General features: G+C 43.2%; 1 protein-coding gene across 1 annotated transcript; it reads right to left on the bottom strand.

Annotated features, from left to right (window-relative positions):
* Positions 1-215: 215 nt before the first annotated feature.
* LOC133965022 (arf-GAP with GTPase, ANK repeat and PH domain-containing protein 1-like) lies at positions 216-19,992 on the bottom strand. Its single transcript, XM_062399399.1, has 20 exons — positions 19,214-19,992; positions 17,390-18,679; positions 12,444-12,502; positions 12,257-12,344; positions 11,995-12,080; positions 11,750-11,891; positions 11,489-11,623; positions 11,263-11,384; positions 10,943-11,104; positions 9,788-9,871; positions 9,418-9,522; positions 9,172-9,331; positions 8,254-8,382; positions 8,034-8,171; positions 7,797-7,856; positions 7,363-7,514; positions 6,195-6,285; positions 5,129-5,351; positions 4,076-4,379; positions 216-3,247 (listed from the first exon to the last, which is right to left on the bottom strand). The coding sequence occupies exons 2-20, from the start codon at positions 18,591-18,593 to the stop codon at positions 2,966-2,968; spliced, it is 3,726 nt and encodes a 1,241-aa protein (XP_062255383.1). The 5' UTR covers positions 18,594-18,679; positions 19,214-19,992; the 3' UTR covers positions 216-2,965.
* Positions 19,993-20,960: the final 968 nt, after the last annotated feature.

The raw sequence follows: 20,960 nt of genomic DNA, 5'->3' as shown, positions 1-20,960 counted from the left end.
AGACAGATCATTAATATTTGTCCTACATTCGTCCTCTGTCCCAGTCCTCCTGGCACATAGTCCTGAATACCCCTCTTAGATTGTCACCAGGATTTCTCAGCAGAGTGGACAGACAGGCAGAGGAGCGGCAGGAAGATGAAGAGAGAGAAGCTTGTGGCAGTGAATCCAAGATTATTTTAACTATTTATTCAAAATAAACAAACAGAATACGGGCATATTCACAGCAGCCTCGCTTTATTTTGTGAGCGGAAAGGAATTCTTGTTTTATTTGCAAGATGAGTTGGATCATCTCTGCTAATCATCATCATCGTACATTGATTCGCTTTGCAGGTTATTTTTTTTGAATATGGTTTTAAAGCAATGAGGGTTTTCAAAACTCGCTGCAGAGCAAGGTCATGTTGGAATATAAAAATGGTCAAAAATGAACCCAAAAAGATAAAAACATACTACATCATGTCGAGCTCTAAAACAGCATAAAAAGACCAACACAAATGTAACTTTGTCAAACATCAACATTAAACTATGCAATAATTTTCTTTTTTTAATGTAAGACACCAACAACCATGATAACAAATGTAAGTCTAAATTCACCTCAGAGTAAAACATATTGGTCTTTTCGGGTTCATGTACACTTTCCAGAGCCAAAGAGTTTTATAGCAAAGTCAACACAAAGAGGTGGAATGAATCAATGTCTGTATTGAACTGAAAACACACAACTGCCTTTTCCTCTTTCATGCATCACAATCTATAACAAACACATACACGGCCCTTGTGTTATTCTCAGTTTATGGCTACAGCTCGCAGAATTACAGTTCAACTCTGGTTTGTGGGGCTCAAATCATTCAAAACACGTAATCTGAAATCTCAGGAGCATCTTTGCAAATACAAGTTGCTTCAGTGAATGACAATAGTCATCTGGCCTTGAGTTTTCAAACCATTTACAATGAGGTGCATTTCTTTTTAGAAATTGTTGATGCTGAGTTTTCCTCTTTTTTATTCAGACTTTTTCTCTTGGTACTTTGATGGTTATAACGAAGGTCTTTTCTATATATCTGTATTATCATATATCATTATTTAATATCATACATTTCAACCTCGTGTTTTCTATATTTTACTACGGTTCCTGAACTCCGATGCATGTTGGCATCAGAGCTGAAGTTGCCTTCGAGTCGATGTGTTTGTTGTGTCCCATTTGTCTTTACATGTGTTTGCACAGGAAAAAAAACTTTACCACTTTGAATCCATGAAAATGAAACCATCACAGACTGAGTGTGATAATATAAAAAGACTTTGACCTAGAAAAAAAGTAGGTCAGAGCCAGTAGGGGCCTTTAAAAAGAACCAGTCTGATCCAGAAGATCTCCTGTTTAAATGTAAGTAAAGTGTTAAGTGATGACCAACGGATACAGAGGACTCCACCCGTTTGAGGCAGCTACGCTCTCGGCTCGGTGATGCAATCACTGAATGATATTTATGTGCTTGAGCCTCATGGGTGTAAACTCTATAGACTGATTAAAGTATCCATATAAGTAAAAGATACAATACATTTATATATATATATGTATATGTATATATACATATATATATATGAAATAATTAAAGGTTTGCTAAGAGCCCCGACACAGAAAAACACACACAACTCTGACAAAGTACCACAGCTTGAGCAGTAGCCTTAGTGTATTGATAATGGATGAATGCCCTATGAATCATTCCATGGGTATAAAAATACAAATGGAGAGAGATGCTTACATCACAGACATGAACACTCAGCGGAGTCTTCAGATCTACACAAAATAAATACATACAGTTCTGCACGACAGTTGTTTTTTTATGCATTTTTAAAAGTTGTGAATTTGGGGCAACATGCCGTTATTTAATGTTGATTTTCAGCCACTTGCAAACATAATCGTCATCATTCATAGGCCCAGTTTTATAGATCAGATCCTTGGATATGTTCATCACAGCAGGAATATTGTCTGGAAAACACTTTAGTGTTTGAAATGATAATCTTCGTATACATTCAAAAATCAAGCCATCTCGGGTTTACACACTCTTCTTGCTAATGACAGGCTGTCACGACACACAGACCATGTGCTGTGTTCATGTCACACACACAGTGATGCAGACGGGACATAGAAATCTCAGTCGAGGGAAAACCAACACAAGAGGCTGTGCAGTAAATCTCTGAACAGCTATAGTTAACCCTTTCACTTTTATACACACAACCAAGTGTACAAATCGTACAATAACAATCTGCAAAATGAAGCACTTTTACATTTTTAGAATATTATAGTATTTTATTAATCTATCTCTATACAGTTATTTTTTTAATCTCTTTAAAACCGTTTGTTTTTCAACCATTGTAAAGTTTCTTCTTTTTCCTTTTTCTTAAATCAACAGACAGGACATAATATTCACAGTCAACGGCCAGCTGTGTTGAAGGCCACACAGTGTACACACTCTGAATTTCAAACGGACATTCATGGTCAATAAAGTTAGGAAGAAGTATGGATGTGTTTGACGTTTGGGATTTCAAGCGAGACAGAGTCGGAAAAAACGGAGACGTCCATCTCTCTAATAGTAAACTTATTGCAGCTCTTTACTTCTGGGCTCCAGAGACTCAGCTAAGCTGTTTGAGGCCAAAGGCAGATTTCCATTCTCAACAGAGTAAATATACTGCATTTGTAACAGAGTCAATATTCAAACCTGGCGGAATAATAACTGCATGATGAAAAGTGAATCATACCCGCTGGTATACAGTGCAATACATTCCTATGAAGTCTGAATGCAGAGGAATCTGGACGTCATGTCGCGTGGGGTCAGGATTTTTTTCTTGTTTTGGTTAATTCATTCAAGCAGACTAAATGTGCCTGTGTTACTGCCAGTGTGTTTTCATCCCTGAAACACACACACACACACACACACACAAACACACACACGCATGTTACACCACACCACATGTTTCCTTATGACACTGCTCTTCTCGACGTGCTGTAGCTCAAACTGGTGCCGCTGCTCCTGTGTGAGATCTTGAGCGTCGTGGCAACCGTCAGGCTGGGCGCCATGGCAACAGGGAAGCTGGATGTGGCGGATGCTGCGAAGCCGACCGTCGTGGCGATGGAAGGGACCGGTTCGTTGGGGCATCCGTACTGGAGCAGGATGTCGACGCACTCCTGGCTGCCAGCGCTGCGAGCCAGAGCCAACGCCGTCAGGCCCTGAGCGTCCCGATACCGCAAATCACAGCCATACTGAACACACAGAGGAACAGGGGATGAGCAACTGGGTATAACGATGTATCTACTCTCTAATCCACATTTTAAGGAGGTTTTATCAAATGGTCAGTGAGGTCCAGGGGTGGATCCAGGGGTGGGGGGGGGGGGGGGCTCCTGAAGTGACCCTGTCTTGTAAACTAGCCACCACACAATGCCAACAATAAATAGACAATTTGTCAATTTGATTATATTCCCTAAGCTTTTTTGAAGAACACAATGTGCTTGAACATGGAGCAATTCTCAGAAACATATTCATTGATGTGTGGCTTTGCTCAAAGCTTAAGAGCTAGCAGTAAACAAGGAAGGACTCAAATGTGCACCTTTCTGAATCAGGAGTTGTGTATGGATGTTGAACATCTAATTGGCCCCTCTGTGTAAATCGTGGCCCCTTTATGGCCCCTGATTTAGAAGAATCCTGGATCTTCCTCTGCTGAGTCCTAACCCTGACAGGGCTGCATTCAATTATCCTAACAAGACATGACTCAGTGAGCCTAACTGACTTTCAAACATACACACTGCATCACCTCCAGTTTTCTGCTGACTCATGTGTTCCATTGCTTTTTGTTTCTTGCTGAGTTTCTTACTTACAGGTTATATAGAAGGGCAACATTATTATTTTTGCAAAGCTTTGTGTGAAAAGTGGAGGTTTGCTGAGGACAACATTTAAAATCATGTCGGACCTTCTCTACCTTCCCAGTATCATTATCTCTGCTCCTATGCGTCGCAGGACTCTGGTGTTTTGTTGTTTCTTTTATCACAACTGGCAGAACCACAGTGAGATTAGAGGAAGAGGGGAAAACGCACCCAGACGAGGAGCTGCGTCATCACCACATCGCCGTGCTGACAGGCAGCGTGCAGGGCAGAGCCGGGCAGTCGCAGCGCCAAGAGCGCCCTGGAGGAGAGGGCCAGACTGAGCGGTGCGTTAATGTCCTCCTTCGTGCAGTGAGCCAAGAGGAGCAGCAGCTTGGGGAGGTTGTGCTCCATCACTGTCAGCAGAAGGCGGCCAGATAGCGTGATGTCTGGGCCCTCTCCGGGAGTGGGAGGAGGCAACGGTGCCACAAACAGTTTCTGCTCATACTTGGCTCTGATCCACGACTCCCGCTCCTCTCTGAACAAGCACAGAAAGCAAAGAGAAACAGAAAGTAAGCGAATGATCAGGGGAATATATCCAGAGTTTTCTGTCTTTCTCCTTCTCTGCTATGTATGTAGCTCGTATACCTTTTCAAAACATTTAAAGTCTCCCTCTGATGAAAATCAAGTCTTTCCACATGTCCCATTTTGTGCCTCTTACATGATAAAAGACACATTTTGAGTGCAATATGCAGCGACATGGCAGAGTATTTTCATCTCACCACTGCAGAAAAACCAATGCCCAGGTAACAAACCTGATCCATCCTGTCAACTTGGGGGTGGAGCTCAGTGGCAGAAGGCCCTTTGTGGGTGGGGAGATGGGGTCAGGGGCGGGGCCATATTAGAATATTTATAAATCCCAGTCACGACATCAGGAGGGAAGGCGTAGAGTTACATAACAATGCCAATTATACAGCAGTATTATGTGTCACTGAGTCCAATATGAATTAAAATTCATTTAATTTGATATAATTGTTATAATTATGCAAACTCTTTGTACCTACTTATTGACTGGTATGTATAGGCCGACATTGTCACTGTGGAATATTTGATAAAGTTCTGTACCCCCACATTTTTTTCAGAACAAACCTTTGGAATATGTATTTAATTGAGGAACAAAGTGGGTGCAATAAGCTGCTGGACTGGGACCTAAGCAGTGTCGGCCCACATCACATCTGTAATGCTACATCTCAAAGCATGATGTCGGTTGTCACCCTCTTGTCTTACCGTGAGGCGTCAGGAGCTGGTTTGCGTCTCCCCAGTGTGCGCGCCTCCCATGTACAGTTCACCATGTGGTTGCCGATGGCGCTGAGCACCAGAGTCAGCTCCCGGGGGAGATCATCGAGGTCGAGCGAGCGAACCCGCGTCAGATGGGTCCCCAGGTTCCTGTGGATCCCCGAACACTCGATGCAGATGAGAGCCCCCAGGTTCAGACTGGCCCAGGTCGGATCTTGGGAGATGGAGGATGCACAGTAAAGTAAAGCTGACACTTCATGTTGAATCTAAACTTTGTGCTTAGTTGACAGTTCTCTACCCTTTGAATTTGTTGTGTGCCAGTTTGATCATGTCAGAACAATGTCCGCAGTTGAGTGAAACCCGGCTTGGACAAGTTTTAAAGAAGGGCTGTTAAACCTGTGGCCAGTGTGCCAAACATTATATTCCCCCTGAAACTCCGGCCCTTTAAAATTTTTCCATCAGAGGAACATCCAGGATTTCAACTATTTCTTTTGATTCAGTAATTTGTGAGACCCTGATTTAAATGACAGGGTATATTAAGGAATTTGTACTGATTATATTTCCTCCCAAGAATTATCCAGTTTTTCTATTATTTTTTATTTTAATTTGGGAGACAAAGAAACTCACGTGCACACACACATGCACACACACACACAGACACACACGCCCTTACGCACACACACTGCATGTAAACTAGGGATAGATTTCTTTATCTTAAGAGACACATAACATATTTTGTCATGTGTCTCTTATTACTGTGGCCACTTTTCTGACAGCCCCATTTTTAAACCTGGAAATCCAGAGGTCACGCTCAGTTTCAGGTTTGCTGTACTGTAAAAATGCATCAAGAGCTTCACATATTCATGTTACACACGTTCCTCTCGGCCCTGCTCTCAGACCAGATGGATGTATATTTTGAAACCATGAAACTTGACCAAAGAGAAAGGGTAGTTTGGAGTTATGACAAGACGAAAATGAGACAATGTTGAGAGAAATGCCTCTAAAGAAAGAAATAGATATGGATATGTACAGAGAGGAGAAAAGTTGTGTTACTGACTCGGAGCATCGCAGTCAACACAGAAGTTGTTGCCCTTTGCGTTGCGGATCGCCTGTAGAGCCACTGCCTCACTCTGGCTGTTCCTGCGAGCCTGTGGGACACACACAGGATATGGTTAAAACTAAAGCAACTTCCCTCAGTGATATCCGGCCTGCTAAATGCTCTCACTGCTAATACACTAATTATTATCCGAGTGAATAAGCCGTGAAGAAAATAATTAAATTATGACATGTATGGCACAGGAGAGGGCAGGCTCTGGTAAAGTCTTCTGCTCATCTTCCTTTGAAGCAGCAGCAACGGTTTCCTAATGGGTTGAGAAATGGGTTCAAGGCAGCTTCTAAAAGAAAAGTGTTCTTACCCAAGAGTCCCAGGGCACAAATACACAGCACACAACGAGATTATATAGCAGATGATGTCGCTTTTTATATCACAACTTGTATTTCACGAGATAATGAAATTCCCCCACCCGGCTCTCTGTGCATATAACAGCTGCTCCCAAGTTATTCCAAGAAAAGATTATACAACTCAGTTTGGCAACAACTGCCGCATAATGCACATAGATATATTTTCACTGTCCACCGTCTGCTGTATATTTTACTTACTAAAATTGTGTGGTTGCCTTTTCTCGAGTCTTATTTGGATATTTGGCAAATCAGTAAGTTTAACAATTTAACTAAATCATTGACTCTGATTTTGAAAAATGTTTTTAGAATATTATTTGTGTCTTTAATGGAGTTCAGGGCTCATCCTATTTCCCAAAATGGTTTTATTCGGTTTATTCTGTTTCTTCAGAACGATGCTGTTGCAGTGAGAGCAGATGGGAACACAGAGCACAGTGCACCTCAGCACCTGCTTTGCATAACAAACCTCAGCTATGACTAACCCACCTCCACGCAAGCAGGTACATTTCAGACCACAGAGAACTAAACAAGCCACGTGTTGGGTTGTTAAAAAATTCATAACGTTGTTTGTTAGTTAAAAACCATTATTACACATAAGCAGTGTAATATTTTTATATATTTTTTTATATGAGCGAAATATCTTTTGAAGCCCCACCAGTTAAATCAGGATGAATTGTATGTTACACAAAAAATACAGAATTAACAAAGTAAAATAATGGTTCTATTATCAACACAAATCACAGTGACTGCATTTGTTCAGTCCTTGCCTTGTTTTTGTTGCTCTCACACAGCTGCAGACTGGCCAGGATCTGGCTCTCGATGGCCTGGACCCAGGAATCTCTCTCCTCCACACTCTGGGCTTCAAAGTGCCACGTCTGGCCGGTGCTCGACACGATAAGGAAGTCAAAGTTATCCTCATCTGACACAGACACATACAGCAGAGATTAGATGCTATTGTTTCTGATGGAGACGGAATTCCCTGCAGCAGGTTCCATTTGCACCTGAGCAGTTAAACATTACGGTAAACAACAATTCAATTTCAGTGAGTAACAAATTTGCATCGTTGTAAGTAGAATATTTAATTACTGTATATGATATATAGACTTTGAATTGAACGTGAGTGGATACAATGCTGCAGGAACACAGTCAGACAAACAGATGTGTTCAGAAGGTCAGTCAGAGTGTGACAGATCAACATTACCTGTCTTGCTTACGTTTCTTAAGCTACCAAAGCTTTTGAGTTTCCACATTTTGCGCTTGGCTGCATGAGAAGACGTCATGACAAAAAAACAAAGAGACAGAATGATAAATGTTTCAAGGATAAACCACCAATTTAATATAAATTCAACACGTACTAAAACATGTTAGAATAACAATATGATATTTGCCTTTATTGTTTGTGAATGCTAAATATAAATTTGGTGTTATGAGTATTTACCGTCAGCTTGGCCGGGGGCAGCGTCTCCTTTCTGGTTCATGCTCTTCTTCCTGCGATGCTTCTTCCTGTCGGCCACTGGGGAGGCACAGCCTACGTCTTTGGTGGAGGAGGAGCTGGAGACTCCCTCGACTGCAGAGTCTAGACACGAAATCATAGGAGAATGTATTTTATAAATGTGTTATGTGAATGACAAATGCATGACTCTAAGTCCTTTACTCACCCACACTCTGAGCGGGGTTGGATAAAGTGGAAGGACACCGTTGCACCCCTCTGTTACTCCTCAGGAAGAGCGCACCGCCCAGCCCTTCCATTTCCTCCACTTGCAGGAGGCCGCTGGCACTTACAGGCACTAAAGAGACGGCAGCGAGCGTACACTCAGTAACAGAGAAATGTAGCCAACCAGTGCATGTTAAAACTGAGCTCCTGAGGTTTAAATTACATCACTGATTCTGTATGAACACCAGAGGAATTAAAAGATACAGAGTGTTACAGAGGAAATGTTAAAGTGGTTGCCAAAAATCTTGTAAAATCCCTTATGGTGCTGGCTTGCTCTTTTGCAAAGATTTTGTATTCTCTCAAGATGTTCCCCTCTTCCTGGTTCAGAGGCTTGATCCGTTCCTCGACGAATAACCATAATTTACTGTGGCTCTGAACCCTGCACATCCCCAAATCTACTATTTTATCTTCTTTTAACACCTGAACTGTTTTAGTACACACACACACACACACACACACACACACACACACACACACACACACAAACACACAGAGTAACGTTCTCTCTTTATGGGTGCAAGTGAAAGTGCATTTATATTTTATTCTATAATATCCATCCATCTGTTATCTATACCGTTCATCGTTGAACGAAAACACCCAGCTGAAACTGGACAGCTGGGTGTTCATTCACATTCACACCACAAAACATGCAAACTCCACACAGAAAGGCCCCCAGCAGAGCCTGGATTTGAACTGGGAACCTATTTGCTGAGGTAGGTAGATTTTCTTTTTGTTTAATATTCATGCTAAAGCCCAGATTATCCCAAAATGACCCCCCCCCCCCCCCCACACACACACACACACAAACACACTTCCTATAATGGTGTAAAATGCAGATAACCCTGTACGTGTATCCTCTGACCTGGGCTCAAACCCTCGGGTCCAGGCATGTCTTTAACCCGGCCATTGAGCCCGGCTGGAGGGCCGCAGGGGGGTACAGCGCGCGGTGGTCGCTTTCCGGGCACTTTCACCGTCACTCTCAGCAGGTCCATCTCTTTCCCCGGGGTATTGAGCATGTAGTCCTGCCGAGACAAACAACAACTGTGAACCATCGACCAGCAGCAGGCATCGTCCTGCTTTACAGCGCCCTGTCAACACCCGGACTCACATTGACACTGGAGTGATAGGACAGTATGCCGTCGTTGGACAGCGTGACATACTTCTTCTTCCACTCTTTGTTGAGCGAGCTCCCGCTGCGCTTCAGCAAGATGCCCTGATGGAGGAGACAAAACCAGAGAGTGAGAATTTATTTGGCAAAGTCTGGTGTGTTCATCGCACAGATTTCAGCGGCACGAAGACCGTCGGCTGCCAGAGACGCCCACCAACTATTCAGCCGGGCGATTTAGGAGATCACAGCACTTCATCACTCCACATGATGAAATTGCCTTCACACCTGTGATTTCAAGAGACTGCTGGTGTGACGTCCTCTGCAGACGGTCTTTAGATAACACTGCACATGGTGCTGATCTGTGTCCTACCTGTTTGATGGGGATGGAGCGTCCAATGCCCAGATCGCCCTTATAGTCTGCACTCCTCCTGTTTGAGTCGCTGCCCCTCCGACCCTGGAGGGAAACAAATAAGGAATGGTTAAAGATAGAATGTGTAAGAGTGGAAGTTTTCCCTTTGAATAACTGCGCTTTCAAAAAAATCCATTAATAGAACAGCATTTGGAAATGGGAAGGGGATTGCAGCTGACTGGTTATACATGTGGGCAGTTTCCAGATAAATTAGAGGCCCATTTCCATTTGCACTAATCAATATTCTTATTAAAAAATGTATTAAATGATAATACTATAATGTAAAATGAAAGGGTCTGCTCATAGTAGCAAACATCGAGATTACCATCACATGACTGTGCGGGTCCCCTCAGCTAAACAGAGCAGTTTAGCATCTTTCAGCTAACTGTTTTGGTTTCAAGGTCCCAAACTGTAATTTGTTGATTCACTTTGATCATTCTCAGCCTCACCAGGCAACTGCTCTTAACCAAACAAAGTCCTTAACTCCTCTGTGGACTTTCTGCCCAGAAACAGCAGTTAGTGAATAGCCGGTGAACAGAGAACCGAGTTTGTCACCAGAGGGCAGGAGAGGTCAAAAAGGAGCAAGGACCGGTTAGATAAAATGTCAGTGCCAAATTATAAAAAATAAAAAAAAACAATAAATGCAAAGAACCCTTATCAACTGCATACTATATTTTGTTAAAAAAACTGACAAGCAATAACTTTACATAACTCAAAACATGAGAAAAGTTGGACACTCTTCTTTTTGTCTTTCTGTGTCTTCATCTGCCTTTTCCTATCCTCAACGAGTTGTTATGAGAATCAGAAGACATTCTATAACAGTTGATCCAAATCCACATCATGATGAATCTGATGTGCCTTCAGTTCCTACTTTATGGGCCCTGTGATCTAAAGTAAATCAGAAGGGTTAGAGTCCTTAGGGGAATAAATTGTATGAAACCGTCAGATTTCATATTGTGATAAGAGGATTTTCAATGGTGTTCTCCCAATTCTTTCAATCTGGAAACCTGTTGAATTGTGGGGTCAGTCAAAGACAAAGAAAAAAACAAGTAAATGCTGCCAAAGCACGTCTGGAGCTTGGGACCATAAACAGACAATGTTTTCATCTGTGTGTACCGCAAATCGAGAGGTGCGTCTTCGGGTGGCGCTGCGGACTGTCCCTGGTGTGGCACTGTCCTGTTTCTCCCCCCTCGCTGTCCTGCCGATCTCCTTATGGCTGATGACAGGAGTGGAGGGAAGTGAAGAGGAGTAATCGCTGCTCTGACCACCGTTACTGGCCTAAACAGAGCGGAGGAGAGTGGGTGGTGGGGGGTGATTGAGTTTGACACTACTCTGTGCGTATAGTCTTTAGAATAGCCTGGCTGCAAACATGGAATACGCTACACGGTGGAACTTGTTTCAGAGAGTGTGGAACAGATGGTCAGGAGAAGGTTTACCTGTCCTGGAAAGACGCCTGACACTGGAGTGGAGCCTCCAGAATGACTGGGAGAGTTGGGGAGAGATTTACAGGAGGCCAGCAAAGCAGCTTGTTTCTTGGCTGCCATGATTTTCTGAGCAGCTGTGAAACAGGGAAAAAGACACATAACTGTCACATGTCTGCTTCTTCTGCAGTCTCCTGCACTGTGCTCCATATTCTGATTGGGCTTTGACAGGGACACACACCATCAGTAAAGACCCGGTTCACGTTGAGGCCGTACGTGGCACAGGTTTCATAGTAGGTGCAGCGCCGCACGTCTGAGCACAGCTGTCGGGCCCTGGCGTCATCGATCACCCTGGGGTTGGTGCTGCTGATCTTATCTGGAAACAAGAACAAACAACACAACAGCTACAGCGAGAGCTCACCTCTGCAAACATTTTGATGAAAGCATGTGTGTGTGTGTGTGTGTGTGTGTGTGTGTGTGTGTGTGTGTGAGCTTGCGTTACCCTGAGTGCCAACTACTACGAAAGGTATCTCGGCGACGGGCCGGTGGACGGCGAGCTGGTGGTAGATTTTGTAAACTTCCAGGAAGCTGGCCTCATTTTCCAGACTGAAAACTAAGACTACTGCATCCACCCAACTCGCAAACTAAGGAAAAAGGGAGAAGAATATCATTCACAACATACAGGAGCATGCAGAGAGTAAAGACTTAGTTGCAAAAAGTGGAATTTGTTGTCATTTCTCAATTCACCTGAGGTCCAGGCAGCTCTGTCTCCTCTCTGATAATCAAAAGGTGGCTCTGTCCGTCAACTAGGACATCCTTGATGTACTGCCGCCCTGCAGATATAGGAATAAACAAGACTCATATGATTATTATTAAAACAGGCCCTGGTGTTGTCTGTTTTAATGCTTTTAGAAATCTCTGCTGTGATTCAAGTCTTTTTTCAGTTGTTTTCCTGACAGTGACTTAAAAACACACATGACAGCTGTAAACGTGAACATGTGCCACCCACCCTCAGCGTTCTCCAGCGGCAGGTAACTTCCTGTCAGGTGTCTGTGGACCAGAGCAGACTTCCCACTGCACAAACCTCCCAGAACACCCTAGACACAAAAAAAAAAATAGAGATAAATAAAATGTTTAATAAGTATAAAATCCTATATCCTGTTGTATGTAATAGATGTACATCTCCACATGCTCACCAGGTGAAGCTCTTGTACAGTTTGGCTCATGGTCCATTCTTGACTGCTGGTGACTGCACCTAAGGAAAGACATTGACATCAAGGACAAAGGTGTGAGGTGGACAATCCTCAGCACTGTAACGAGCGGATGTATTGGTAACACAACAAGGAACAAGAAAGAAAACTACAAGTAATACAAAACATGCTGGAAGATAAATCCCGCTCCACAGAAATGTTTGTTCCAGAAACACATATTGACAGCAGGATGCCAAACTGTTTTTCTAAATGTCCGTCTGCTTTATGGAGTGTGTCTAAAAAACACAAGAGGTCTGAAATAATGCAAACAGAAAAAATACATCTTTGAAAAATCCTAGACTCTCGTACACCCATGAGTTTTCTTTAGAATCATAAAAAAGTTGCATGTTTCAAAATGAGGAAAGCAATGCTGTGGTGCAGCATTTGATTTGAATGTAGAGAGCACAGCCTGAAATGCAATCAAGCTGCACCAAATTTCACACACACCTAAATATCACTCCCCAGATGCCATTACACCAAATATCATCTAGTTTTGGATGCTTCAAAATGTTAAGAGTTGAGCTTTTCTTTTTTCTCTAGTTTTTTTTTTCCCGAGATAAGCGCGTCCACTTGGCAGCAGCGACAGGATGACTGAGCTCTGACAAAGTATTTAACAGTCACATTTTGTTCCAAGTCTCATGATGATAAATCGCTGTTGGATTATAATCAAATGACTACTCAACTTATTAACTGTGCTCATAGCAAACTTCAAGACTGATTTATTCTTCAGCTTCAACAAATTTGATGTTAGACTAAGCGTTGTAAAAAACAATCAAAAATTGATAAAGGCAGTATAGACAGTGAGGGTATTTACATTTTTCAGCCTTAGTGTGGAAGTTCTAAAATTACAGCAACTGTAAGAACGATTAAAAAAGTGAAAGATTCAGCTTGTACAAATTTGAAAAAAAACTAGTTCTTATCTTGATACAATGTGGATAAGAAACTGAATCCACATGTGTAAAACATTTACAATCCTGTAGACGACAACTGATAAACATTTTACACTTTAAAGGTCCACTCAGTAGAAAGTTATGGAGGACCATACATGACTTAAGTACAACTAAAAAATGTATAAATAAATACAGAAATAAATGAATAAATAAAAAAGGAAATAAATACAGAAATGTATAAATAAATGTCTTAAATATAATTCCACATTTATTTATTTATTCCCCGATTTATTTTTCATTTGTGTCCTTATGCTAATGAGAAAGGCGGGCCTAACCGCAGTCTCATGCAGGATTGGTCACAGGAGTGTTATGATCCAGCCCTACTACTTCTGCCTCTCAATGCTGACTGGTGTCCAGTAGCTGTTTGCAGCGTCGAGCCAGTTCACACTTAAAATTAACTAGTTCAAGTTCAGAGGGTTAGTTAAGGTTATTTTTAATTGGGATGATTTAGGTTTCAGTAGTCCTGACTGTGAGCATCACGTCTCGTGTTCTACTGAGCACAGGGATTTATACTTAAGTCATGTATGGCCCTCCATAGAAAGGTGCCTCTGTGAATGGTGACTGACAACAGGTCTCCACATCCTCCCACTGTCCAGATATGAAGCCAAAATACCCAGTATACGAATACCACCATCTTGTAGAGTCTGTGCAATAGTGATCCAGGGATGGAGAAGGAATATCAATCTATGAGCTACATTTTTCAAAATGTATTTGACTGTTTCATTTGATCCATGTCCCTACCACTAACATGGAGGAAGCAAGATGTATGACCTATACTGCAGCCAGCTGCCAGACACTCAGATCAGGACACAAAACATACACACACACACATACACACACACACACACACACACACACACACACACACACACACAGTGAAGCTGTAAGGTCACGATGTGCTCGGGCGGGGGCCGAGGCGTTGCCACAACTCTCTGGGACCACGGATTCTAACTTTGAACCCGCCACAACTCTCCCTGAACCACATCTCAGGGCAATCCCCATGCCCACACTCGCCTCCATCAGCGGCGTCACGCCTCAGACCAAATAGCATCTCCTACTAGCTTGCTGTTGCCATGGCAACTCCATTTTCCAGAAGCCTCCAGCCCAGGTCTCTTTACAATAAACGGTCTCTCATGGATACAGCGACGTGTGTGAGTGTGTGTGAGCGGCATGAAGACACGATGTCCACCTGTGCACACATGATGCTGAAAAACGATGTGCCTTACGTTTTACACCACGCTGATCAATATTTTCACTCTGATTATGATCGGGGTCGATCATCTGCCATCAGACCACCAACGTGAAAGGCTTCAATTACAAGTTCTACACGACACCTTGTTGACGATGCTGCTCACAAACACAATATAGTAGCACGGAATGAATCGGCTCCATTTGTGGGCTGATTAACTCTCGGCACAGAGCAGGAAGCGGCAGGTCCCCGCTCCCCTCACTCCTCCGATGAACACAGCTCTGTGTATCCCCAACCTTAATTATTCATGTCCCACTTACTCCTGACAAATTATTCACAGCTTACTCCGATCCTACTCTCTCTGTCAAAGATGATTTTCTTTAGAAAAGATTAATCAAGATTAAAGATTGATAAAGTTGCATCACTTCCTTTCCTTCAAATAGACCAGTCTGAATATTTCATGAGGTACTTTCATAAGTTCTGACTAGACTGAATTAATTTGTGTGTCAGGGTTTGGGAAATTCACCAAAAACAGATGATTAAGTACAAAGCACAGAGACATACATACCATTGTACCTTGTAATGTGCTCTTGTCACTATTATAACACCTACAGACGAAGCTCTAGTAGAATTCTACAGTACCAACAGTATCCAAACTTGATCTCTAACATTTTAAATCGAATCAGTCCTATTGGCTTGTGAGTTCATCATAGGTCTTGATTTTTAAAGATAAGACACATTTCAAGGGTTCAATTTGGTGCAAGTTGAATTCCTTTAAGGGGAATGTTGTGCCTTGGCAGGGAATGCGCTCTGCGGAGTGCTATTCTAGTCTGTTTGTTGGTTGGTTGGTTGGGTTGTCTGCAGGATTATGCGAAAACTACAGAACAGATTTCCACAAAAATTGGATGCATGGATGGGACATGAGCCAAGAAAGAACTCATTACATCTTTGGGCGAATCCGGACAAAGGGGCGGATTAAGGAATTGTTTTCACTGTCTTTAACATTGTGCGATGTTGCTGTTTTTAAAACTTTAACCAACTTGGTGAAAAAATCGGATGTATTCCTTTAGAAAATAAGGGTCAACTATCAGTGACATCCTACACTATCTTGTTTGTCCTGATCTATGAACGTGTGCATTTGGGTGCAGCCTGATTGAATCCAAGGGGACTGTTGGGCCTTGGTAGAAGTAGGATGCATTCTTCTGGAAAATAAGGGTCAACTATCAGTGACATCCTACACTATCTTGTTTCTTCTGAACATGGTACCGGAATAGAAAAATACAAAGTTTACTCTCACATAAGACAAAGAAAATCCTCATATTTCAGAAGCTGGAACCATCTTAATAATTTCACATTAAAATAACATCACGGATTATCAATTTACAACTTACCCTTATTACTTTATCTTAATTATCTGTCAGGTCACTAATCAAATTATTGACTTATTGACAAAGCTGCAGATCATTATGGAGTCTGAGTTATATTTGTACCCTTTGATGCCGTCAGCGAATATTAAGAGGATAAACGTTCCAGATGTTCAGTTCCTTAAAAAGCGTAACCCCCCCTGCAGAGTGGAAGAACGGCCTCCTGTGTTTCTCCTCTTTAGAGACGTTTTATGGCTCTGAGTCGTCTCGACTGACTGTTATTGAATTTTCACCAAACTTAGTTATTTTAAGTGATGTAGCACTTACAAGACATTTCTGATACACTGAGAGCCGGGGGGTAATGAAACAGCTGACATGTTTCAGCAAAGGAAGAAATGATTAGAATCTGGAAATGAAATCCTTCTTTGCCCTGTACGTTATAATCGTATTACTGCACATGTTGCAGACACTTAGTGTTCACCTGTAGCTTTCCTGTTAACTTTTCATTAGAGCGGGTAGACAGTGTAACTCAACTCGCAGAAGATAATACCATAGAACACTAAAGTCATATTGGTGCTTTAGCCTGAATTCACTTTGCATGACATTATTCCTCATACATTTTCCTCATAAATTAATATCGCAACAGTGTGTGATTCACAGCGAAACAAATAAAGGAAATGATTAAATTGAGCACTAGAGTGTCACTGGGACAAAGAGGGTCTATATACATTCAACAAAATTGTCTTCTCAAGTCCCAAGTGAATAATGATGGTCGAACCAGTAACAGCACTTGTTGATAGAGTTTTCTGCAACTGTGATGAAATTCTCATGGATGAATAGTTTTGCATTTCTTCTCCAGAGTCGTGTGAATGATGCTAAGCTGATTCATGTGACCATCAGCCTCTTAACTGTTGTTATTGAGTGTTATCACCCCTTGGATTGCTGATTTGTTTGATTGTAAGCAAATTACCCCAAAACTACTGGATGGATTCGGACTATACTCGTTGGAAGGATGTGGTGTGGGTCAGGGGAGAAATAATTCAATTTTGGACAGTTTAATTCCATTTTCCTAAACATTGTTGTGATAGGGCGTTCTTCAACATGTCTGTTTATTACCTGGAGAATAATTTAGGGGTTTATGGGACTAATATTCATATATGTGTGCACTTTAGTGCATAGAGACTTTAGGAGGAGGCATGTGTTCTCCAGAGTGCCCTTCTAGTTTCCGTTTTAATTTTTTTTAGGCATCACTGTGGTGCTCATAATGACTTGCATTTCATGAAGAAGAAGAGTCTAATGTATGAAGCTAATGTGATCAGAAATGCCGGTGTAACACTGCATTGATTTTCCATTAAAGGTTGTGTGTGCAGGTACACGAGGTGAACTCACCTTCCTCTTCACTTGAGCCCCTCTCCACAGCTGGATAGAGAGGACATGCGGTGTTAACAGTAGGCGGCACAGCTGCACTTTTGGTGAAAATCCCACTGATGAACTTGAGCATCTTGCGGTCACGAGGTGGAGCTCGCTGGATTGTTCCTCCCTGACCCTCCTTCCCCTTCCTCAGGTCGTCAGAGAAGGAATGTAGGTCGCTGTTGTCCAGGGTACGACTAGTTGTTTTCCTCTGAGGCCTGCACACATCCGTGGCAGGAGGCGTGGGCAGAGAAACAGTAGTCTTAAATCTCTCCCCCTGTGGACTGTCCCGCGTCATTATGCCTGAAAACCCACCGCTGATGGGAACTCCGGGGCGAATGAGCGTGCCCCTGCCATCGCTGTCGGCCCACGATGCCCTGTAAGGCCCCAGAGTTGTAGCTGCCATTATGGCGGAATGATCACGGTTGTCCCTGCGGTCCAAAGTCTTAGCAGAGTGATACAGGCTGGTGTTGGCCTCTCTGAGCTCCCTCCAGGCTGTGGAGTTGCCTCCTGCGTGAGGCCTCATCAGGACCTCTGGGCGCTGGCTAACCTGCGGAGGGATGGAAAAAGGGAGGCTGCAACGTGAGCGGCTGCTCGGGTCTGCTCCATTTTCTCCCTTTAGGTAGAGCATGGGTGGCTCCCGGTAGAGCTCCGTCTTAGGGCGCAAGGCGTCTGAGCGAGGCCCCTCTCTGCGGAAAGTTCCCTCGGAGGAAGTTCCTCCGTACACTTTGACCATTTGCCGAACAGGTGCATGTATGTGATAATTGTCTTTGCCTTTGCCAGTTGCTGCGGTGTCTTTTTGGTGTCTGTGAGTTTCCCTCCACTCAGGTTTCCTTCTGCTCTCAGTGGGGGTTCCATACTTGACTGGCACCTGCTCAACATATTCTTCTTCCACCTGTGCGATTTCTTTTCCCACCACTTCCGCATATACAAGTCCTTCGTCCTTTTCAGGGACATCTCTGACCTCCTCCCCCTCCTCCTCCTCCCCCTCCTCCTCCTCCTCCTCCTCCTCGTCCTCCTCCTCCTCCTCCTCCTCTTCTATCTTCTTCTTGGGGCTCCCTTCCCCCTCTGGAAGAGCCTCCTTCTGGTTCTCTGCATCATCCTCTGGCACAGCCTCAACCTTCACCAGAGTGAGGGAGATGAGATAGGTGGTGCGTCTCTGTGGGTTGCCGGCGTTGCTCATTGGGACGGCAGACACCTCAGCACGGTGGCACCTGCTCTCTGACCTAGCCAGACCTACACACCTCCGTCATGACAACCGGGATGAGACTGGAGCAGAGGAGACAGAAGATGTGAGATCAAACACAGGTACCTGAACAAACCTCGTGCTGCTGTCTGACATCAGGCGTGTGGCAGGAATCCCTCGATCCTTTTAAACCCTTTAATGAAGGCATGAAGAGTTAGTTTGAAAAAAAGAGGAATACTCCGAATTGCAAATTTTCAGAATCTATTTAAAAGGCTGACCCAGTGGTGAAACAAGTCTAGACTGTTTTCTTAATGCCTCCATTAATCCTCTTCAATGCACACCGCTACTACTGGTCTCCACCACTGATTCATTCATAATCCTTGCCTGTGTCTGCTCAGCTTTCCTTCTTAAACTCATTTATTCTCTACAAACCTGACACACAGACAGAGAAGGACATTTCTTTTGAGATTGTTGATGCCTCAACCTCAGATTTCAGCCTGGAATTATGCAACAGTCAATACATTAGGTTGATCCAATTCTTGAATATAAGACTGAAATTAATACAGGCTGAATGCACCTCACTACGGCATGTGTCATGGCTTTTGCTCGTATCATACCTTAATTTCCCTGAAGAAGATCCATTGCAAAGCTCTGTGTACATTTCATTTGATGAGGACTTTATCTCGCCATCGGATTACCGCTCATATCAGATGGCACATCAAAGCAGGCTGACAAAAAAAAAAGGAAGAGCTTCATCTGATGGGTCCGGGAGAAAAAACAGGTGAGATGGATCAGGGGGGAGAAAACATCAAAATGGAAATCATTCATTTGTCACGAAGCGTCTGGCAGCTGGAGCCTCCATTCGACAATGTCATGCATACAATTATGAGAGAACGGCGTGAGGGTCACAGGGAGATGCTGAAAAACATCTGTTGTTATGTCTCCAATTTTTTTGTCCTCAAAAAGACATGAAGTCGCTGCGTCCTCAAGCAAAGCCTCCTTGTGCCAGTATCCCTCCTCTGGAGAGCTCCTCTCAGTCACTGCATCCTCTCCTCCGAGCGCCTCATCCAATTAGCAAGTCAATAAAATGTGTCTGTGAGGCAGAGGAAGCCCACCAGCTCACCACTGCCCCTCCTCCTTTTCTTCCCCCCCTCTTCTCACTGCCACAGAGCCTTGCAGCCCCCCTGCTAGCCCTGCGTTAGCCTGCCGCACAACCAGCTCCACACACTGGGATCCAGCTCTGGCAAAGGGGCTGGTTCCGACCGCCTTGCTGTGAGGTGTGGGTGCTAGTGATGATGATGGTGGTGGTCCTGGCCCACGCTCATCAGATTTTTATTTGTGCCGACACAACAAAAGAGACGAAAGAGAGAGAGAGAAGAAGGGGAAAAAAAACTGAGCTCTGCTCCTGCCAATGCATCTGCTCTCCAGCTCTCTCCCTCTCTCTCCCTCTCCTCTCGCTCTCTCCTCTTCCAAAGCGATTTATGGGCAGCTCCTGATGTCTCTCTGCCTCCCAGTCTGCCCACTCTCAGGGAGGAAGAGGTGAGGAGGCACACAGATGATAAATGGGGATGTCATCGGATAACTAGAATAAGAATAACAATAGAAAAAGAGGTGGGCAGATGTGGAGGGTAAAAACTCATCGCAAAAGGATGGTAGATGAATTATTATAATACATTGAGAAAACTGAAGATATTGAGGACACTAAAAGGTTTGTATAATTAGATGCAGGACAATAAGATACAATAGAGAAGAGGGGAGGAAAATAGATGTGTCCCGGGAAAAAAAAATGCACAACATAGCTCCTAAAAAACGAGAAAATATGGGTGTACTGCACTAGCTCTCTTCAGGGAGAAGCGCCTGTCTTCCCTCGGTGCTTGTATCCTCATCATAAACCTGTCAAAATGTAGAAAATTACATTAAAATATAGTGTTAATCCCTTTAACTTAATGCTTCATAAATGAATTGAATATGGACGAAGTGTGTGTGCTCGTAAATATTTCACATTCGACGTACTATGAATTTTAAGTGAACACTGCAAGTCTTTTTACACTGTGCCTGTCACTTTGATCTACATTGTGTAGCAACATGTGGAAATGTGTGATGAAATAGTGCAACTGTGACTAATTGATTATCATGGAACAAACAATAAGGCGAAACAAGCAAAGGTGTTGGAGTTTTAACCTTACGTGTTGCTGGGATGATAATGTAAAGGAATAGCTCTACAATTTGGGAAATATACTTGTTTGCTTAATAGCAGAGTTAGATGTGGAGATTGAGATGAGAACTAACTCTTGTGTCTGTACAGTAAATATAGTTGCTGGTTTGTGCAGCTGGTTGGCTCAGTTCAGCAAATAGGAAACAGTC

The sequence above is a fragment of the Platichthys flesus genome, chromosome 2 (assembly GCF_949316205.1).
Source record: "Platichthys flesus chromosome 2, fPlaFle2.1, whole genome shotgun sequence".
Taxonomy (NCBI): Eukaryota; Metazoa; Chordata; class Actinopteri; order Pleuronectiformes; family Pleuronectidae; genus Platichthys; species Platichthys flesus.
The sequence above is the reverse complement of the archived record's forward strand: the minus strand, read 5'-3'. Positions and strand labels throughout refer to the sequence as shown.